This window comes from Neofelis nebulosa, chromosome 11 (assembly GCF_028018385.1).
Source record: "Neofelis nebulosa isolate mNeoNeb1 chromosome 11, mNeoNeb1.pri, whole genome shotgun sequence".
NCBI classification, from domain to species: Eukaryota; Metazoa; Chordata; class Mammalia; order Carnivora; family Felidae; genus Neofelis; species Neofelis nebulosa.
This window is the reverse complement of record NC_080792.1, coordinates 64,848,503-64,855,242: the sequence shown is the minus strand read 5'-3', so window position 1 is coordinate 64,855,242 and position 6,740 is coordinate 64,848,503. Positions and strand designations below refer to the sequence as shown.

Sequence of the window (6,740 nt, the reverse complement as noted above, 5' to 3'; positions counted from 1 at the left end):
ATGTTAGCTGTAGGGGTTTTTGTGGATATTTTTTAGCAACTTGAGGAAATTCCCTTCTAGCCCTAGTTTACTGAGTTTTTTTGTCATAAATGGTGTTGGGTTTTGTCAGATGCTTTTTCTGCATCTATTGATATGATCATGTGATTTTGTTCTTCTTTAGCTTGTTGACATGATAGATTACATTAATTGATTTTTAAATGCTGAACCAGCCTTGTATGCCTGGAATAAATCCCACTTGGTTGTGGTGTATAATTCTTTTAATACATTCTTGTATTCAATTGGCAAATATTTTGTTGAAGATTTTTGCATCTATATTAATAAGAGATATTGTTCTGTAGTTTTCTTATAATGTCATTGTCTGGTGTTGGTATTAGGGTAATGCTAGCCTCGTAAAATGACTGAGATTGGTAAAATTTTATGCTATGTATGTTTTACCACACATACACAGAAAGAAAGAAAGAAAGAAAGAAAGAAAGAAAAAGAAAAAGAAAAAAAGAGGAAAATGGCACTACACACAACAGGACAGATGGAGAGATAAATATTACACTTTAAAAAGGTATTTAAATGTATTTTATTGCTTAATTGTGTTATATATGTAATATTATTATAATTTTAAAACAAAAGTCATATTGCATCACAAAACCAACAACATCTGACTGGACCAGCTTCTAAGGTGGAAATGCACTGGTCCAATCCTCTGGCAGAGATGTTTGCATGCAATAAGCCCCAACTTAATGTCACATCCTTGTATCAGTTAGGAGTTAACATCAGCAAAGGCAAAACCTGGGGCTTCTTGTGGTTTTGGAGTATCAGAGGGTGATTCTATTGCTTCTCAATTATTCTGAGTCTTAGTTTAATTTTATTTATTTATTTATTTATTTATTTTTAATTAAAAAATTTTTTTAATGTTTTATTATTTATTTTTGAGACACAGAGAGACAGAGCATGAATGGGGGAGGGTCAGAGAGAGAGGGAGACACAGAATCTGAAGCAGGCTCCAGGCTCCGAGCTGTCAGCACAGAGCCCGACACGGGGCTCGAACTCACAGACCATGAGATCATGACCTGAGCTGAAGTCGGACGCTCAACCAACTGAGCCACCCAGGCGCCCCTTGTTTTAACTTTAAAAGGGAGTATTTAGATGCACAATCTAAGAAGACAGGTTTTGGGCCTGAGGGTTGGGTAGTGAGAGCACTCGTGGTCACGTGTGACAAGGTGAAGACAGACAAAGGGCTGGGTTAGGGGGAAAGGGTGGTCAGTCTCATTTGGACACGGAGAGTTTGAGATTCTTATTGGACATCCAGCTGGAGATGGTCAGTAGGTAATTTAGGGAGAGCCAAGGAGAGGGTTTGGGTCTGGAATAGACTCGAGCATTACAAAATGGGCAGTAGTGGGAATCCACAATGTAGGAAGATGGCAAAGAAGGAGGAGGACCCAGGGTGCCAGTCTGGGAGTCAGCTGCCATGCATTTACTGGGGTGAAAGAGAAGTCAGGGGAGAAGAATGTGGGATCTCAGGTGCCAACAAGAAGAGAGTCACTGAAAAGAGAGGCTGACTCTGTGTTGAATCCTGTAGAGCCATAATGTACAACAGGAACTAGGGAATTGACCAGGAAGAGGACATTGTTGGTTCTGACCTGAGAGCTTTCAGGGAGAGATGGAGATGAAAGCCAGGGGAGCCTGCCATGTCCAAGCATGTGAAACAGTGCCTGGAGCTACTGTTGGATGCATGGGTGGGTGGATGGATGAATGGATGGATATGTGGATGATGGGTGGATGGATGGACACATGGATAGATGGACAGACAGGTGTCTCAGAAAGACAGTGGTCTGAGAGATCAGAGAAAACTTCATAAAAGAGGTGGAATTGAATTGTGTCTTTGATGTGTAGAGAAAAAGTGTGCGTGTGGGTCTTCACATGGGAGCACCATGAGTCAGGAATGACCCAGTCCCAGACCAGTAGGCTCAGGGAGGAAGCCACCTGGCTAGACCATGAGAAATTGTAGAAGAGGGACCCTTAGAATCCCTAAATGAGGCCAGAGAGGTCAGACAGGTCTGAGCCAGTTTAGGACTCACTCTGCCACACCATGTGAAAGAACGAGGCACTCAGGGATTTATTGAACACCTACTGTATGCAGTGTCACTGTCAGCACTGAGGATCAGGAGATGACCAAGACAGCCTTGGAAAGGGGTAATACACAAGACCATGGGTGGAGTTGGCCTCAAACAGAGGGCTAGGCACAGGGACACCTCAGGGCTGTGGGCTCATCCAGGTGTGCCACAGCTTCTGGGAGGCTGGCTGCCCAGCCCCACCTGCTACAGCCCTGTGCCCATCACAGGTTCCTGTTCTGGCCTGGCCCCCATGGGGCAGGCCCCAGGTGCTGGCCCGGTGGGTTTTGGTCCGAAACTCAATCACCCTGGCTTGTTTTCAGTGAAGGAACCCAGCTCACCGTCCTAGGTAAGTGGCTTTCAGCATATTTCCCAACATGTCCTACCCCTCTGTTGTCTCAGGAAAGTTACTTTTCTCTGGAGGCCGCTTCCTGTCTGCTTCCCAGCCTTAAGGATTAACTCCTTAGCAAATCTGTGGGATCTGGGGGAGGTGGGTTGGTCTCAGGGAAACCAGAAGGAAGAACTTCAATGGTACAAGCATTTACCTTTAGAGTCTGACAATTGAACGTGGTCAGGTCCTAGGGCCTGGGTTAGGGGCGTTGGTCCAAAACTGGGGACTCCTTCCCTTCTTCCAGAGCAGACACCTGTGTGGGGTCCAGAGACTGGTTCTGACTAGGGGCACTGGGGCAGCCTTGGAGAGAGTCGTTTGGGGTCTTGGCTAAGGGCTTGATGCCCATCCATGAGGTTGGGGACATGGCTGGGGCTGTGACCTCAGCCTTCAGGAACATAGAGGAGCAACCCAAGAGGAGGTCTATGGGAGGAGGACAGAGCAGTCTGGTTTGGTCCAGGCTGAAGTGCTCGGGGCCTCTGTGAGGCTATGAGGATGCAGGGACACAGAGACATGAGTGATGCAGGACAAGGTGACCAGAAGCACGGCCCTCCCAGGACATTGATCAGAAAGGAGTGGGTCCTGGGGCACCTGGGTGGCTCAGTTGGTTACGTGTCCAACTTCGGCTCAGGTCATGATCTCACAGTTAGTGGGTTCTAGCCCCGTGTTGGGCTCTGTGCAGACAACTCAGAGCCTGGAGCCTGCTTCAGATTCTGTGTCTCCCTCTCCCTCTGTCCCTCCCCCCATTCTCTCTCTCTCTCAAAAATAAGTAAACACTTTTAAAAAAAGGAAAAGAAAGGAGCAGCTCCCATGGGAAGAGTTTTTTTCTGTCCCTGGAGCCCCATAATCCCAGGGCCCCAGGTGTCTCACCTGTCTAAGGTGAGAGTGACCAAGTGGAGAGTGAGTGGAGGCTCAGAGCTACACAGCTGCCCCTTAAAGTCAGCAGTCATCAGGATTGTGCTGGCAGGCTGGGTGGTAGACTGCAGTTCACAGGGGAAGTACCCGGATCCAGAAATGAAGTGATATGGGGGCCAGATGCTGGGCTGAGGGGGAAACCGAGGCTGCAGATGCACCTTTCACCTACCTGGGAGAGGTGACACGGAAGGGCTATTGGGAGCATGGGGAACTGCCTGCTGTCCAGGGCTGAAGTGGAAAGGAGGATCCCCTGGGTGAACCAGCATGGCCACCATGGGAAAAGTCACAGAGGCTATAGATGGGGAAAGGGCTGCCCAAAGCCTGGACTCTCCCTGTGTTTCTCCTCCCTCTCCTCTGTCCACACAGGTCAGCCCAAGTCCGCACCCTTGGTCATGCTCTTCCTGCCCTTCTCTGAGGAGCTCAGAGCCAACAAGGCCATCCTGGTGTGCCTCATCAGTGACTTTTACCCTGGCAACTTGACGGTGACCTGGAAGGCAGATGGGACCCCTGTCACCCAGGGCGTGGAGACCACCAAGCCTTTCAAACAGAGCAACAACAAGTATGTGGCCAGCAGCTACCTGAGTCTGTCACCTGACAAGTGGAAATCTCATAGCAATTTTACCTGCCAGGTCACACATGAGGGGAGCACCGTGGAGAAGAGGGTGGTGCCCTCAGAGTGCTCTTAGGTGCCTGAGACCCCCACCCACCCAAGAGGATGTGCAGCCAATGGACCTCCAGGAAGGTCTCTCCTCCCACCAGGATCATCCCAGCCCTTCTCCCTGCACCCAATCAATGCTCAATAAAAAGTCCTTCATTCAATCAGAAATCGTGTTCTCATTGGGGTTCATCACTTTGTGCCCTAAACTCAACGATCTTCAAACATGAACACCATTCTTTTCATCCTGTGGGAAAGGAGTTGGCAGAAGGCATCCTCATGTTTTTTGAGGGGTAGTTTTACTCTCATCCAGAATTGCCAGAGAATATTCCAGAATAGGAGATACAAATCGAACCAAGATAGACCATCCTCCACCATGTCTGTATGCTTGCTTTTCTTGCATGGACCACATCAGTCACCAGCAGTACTGAAGCCCATGGACTCCTGGATAATGTCTGAGCTCCTCCCTGGACATGGGGCCTCACTGTCTGCTATTAGACCCCCTCCTGAGATGTCCACTTTCCTTCCTTGAATGCCCCCACTGATGCCACCATGCAGAGAAGGGACGTGCTGAGGATGCTGGGAGGCAGGCCAGGGCAGGGTCCCAGGGGCAAGAGTTCTTGAGGGTGGAGGAGTGCTCAGTGCCACAGGCAGGGGATAGGCAGGACAAGGGCATGAACGCACATGCTGAGCCCTGCTAGTTGACTGGAATGTCCAGAGCCCAGGAGAAGGACAGGGATGGGGCTCAGAGGAAGCAAGCCCAGGGGTAGAACTCCTGAAGGCCTTGGCCCTGACCAGATCTGTGGTTCCAAAAGGCAACTGTACCCTAAGATATTATAGAGTGGCCTTATTGTGCCCATACTATTTATAAAACATGGGGACACATGTTATTCAGCTGAGCCATTCAAAGATTCTGTGAGGTCGACAGCCAGGATTATGGCCCCATTTCACAGGTAGGAAAACTGAGGCCCCAAATTATTAACATACCAAAGAGCAAGACAGACTCAACTCCTACATGTCCCAACTCCTAGTCTGGGGCCTCCCATCTGATAGACAGGGAAACTGAGGCCAGAAGAGGATGGGGCCTACCTGAGCTCACATAGAACTGCTCCTGTATGGAGAGCTGCCCTCTGCCAAGCACCAGGCATGCTCACGTGGGGTGACCTCCCTCTGTCATTCTGCGGCCCCAACTCCCTTTCAGAAGCGCAGAAAGGAAGCCCAAGAGTGGATGTCAGGCTGAGCCGGGGCTGCAGACCCCAGTGACGGTCCCTCTACCCATGGGTGACTAGAGGGAGGGCCAACAGGCAAAGGTCCTGGGGGAAACTCTGTGGTAGGAGCCCACACCCCAGATTTGGGCAGGCTGGGATCCTCACCCAAATGCAGCCCTTCTCAGCCCTTGACCTTGGGTGACATGCAAACCCTCTGTGGGCCTCAGTTTCCTCAGCTGTACAAGGGGGAGATAACTAGTCTCTCCCCCACAGGGTAAGTGTGGGGATTCAAGACAATGTCTGTGATGTACCTGATCCACAATGACCCTCACTAACCCCTCCCCCCCCCCCCCCCCAGCTATTGCTGTCATCTCCTGGGCTCTTGCCCAGGGGATGCCTCTGACATGCTGTGTGACTGTGAGCAAGTTGCTTCCCCTTTCTGGGCTCCAACGTTTCCCTCTGCCCAAGGACTGCTGGGTGAGAGGCTTCAAGGGCCAGCCTGCCAGGAAATAGGAGGATACCTACATAAAGGAATTTGGCATGGAGGCCCTGGGCCTGTAGGGGCAGTGAGGCATAAAGCTAAAGGGGGTTGGAGTAAGTTGCCTTCCCCCAATTCTAGTGGCCTTGCTGGCCACCCATGGGAACCCCCAAGCTAAAGTTAATCCTAACTTTGATCTAAACCACAACTCAGGATGATAAAAGGGGAGAAATAAGGGGAAGAGAAACTGACCCCATGGTCAGCGGGGCGTGGGACAGGTGACAAACAGAGCCAGGTGTGGCCCAGGAAAGGGACAAGCAGATTCAAGGCTATAGCTGGAGGTTTGTGTAGCTCACAGGAGAGGGTAGCAGAGTCCTCACCCTACACTCAGCCCTCTCCCCACCCCAGCCTGGGCCTGGTGCTGGCCCCTGGCTGCCTCCCTGAGCTCTGCTCAGAATCCTGGAATCCTAGAGGGCATACCTCTGGGTCTCTCACCTCCTTCTTCCAGGACCTTCACTGAGTGCAGTCTCTTCCTAGGACTGCAGACTCTTTATCTTATCTTCCACTCAGTACCTGGTAACTGCAAGGCTACCAAGGAAGTTTGAAGGAAGGAAGGAAGGGTAGGAAGGAAGGAAGGGAGGAAGGAAGAGATGGGTGAATAGATAGATATGTGCATGGGTGAATGATTGATGGATGTGTGGGTGGATGGATGGATGGATGGATGGGTAGTTGGGTGGGTGGGTGGGTGTATGAACAGAGATAGGTGGATGATAGATGTGTAGGTAGATGGGTGGATGTGTAGATAGATGGATGGATGATTGATGGATAGGTAGATGAGTAAATGTATTGATGGGTTCATGGGTAGGTTAGTAATTGGATGGGTAAATGGGTGGATAGATAGTTGGGTGGGTGGATAGATCCTAACCATGAGAAACACAGAAACTTGGTGCCTGGCAGTTCTGTGCAAAGTGACTGAACCCGACACTTGGGT

At 50.1% G+C, this 6,740-nt stretch overlaps 1 gene segment (V, D, J or C); it reads left to right on the top strand.

Annotated features, from left to right (window-relative positions):
* The first annotated feature begins 407 nt into the window (after positions 1 to 407).
* Positions 408 to 4,234, top strand: LOC131490466 (immunoglobulin lambda constant 1-like). The segment is given in 3 exon segments: positions 408 to 556; positions 2,336 to 2,454; positions 3,775 to 4,234. Coding segments are annotated over 3 exon segments (573 nt in total).
* The last annotated feature ends 2,506 nt before the right edge of the window (positions 4,235 to 6,740 follow it).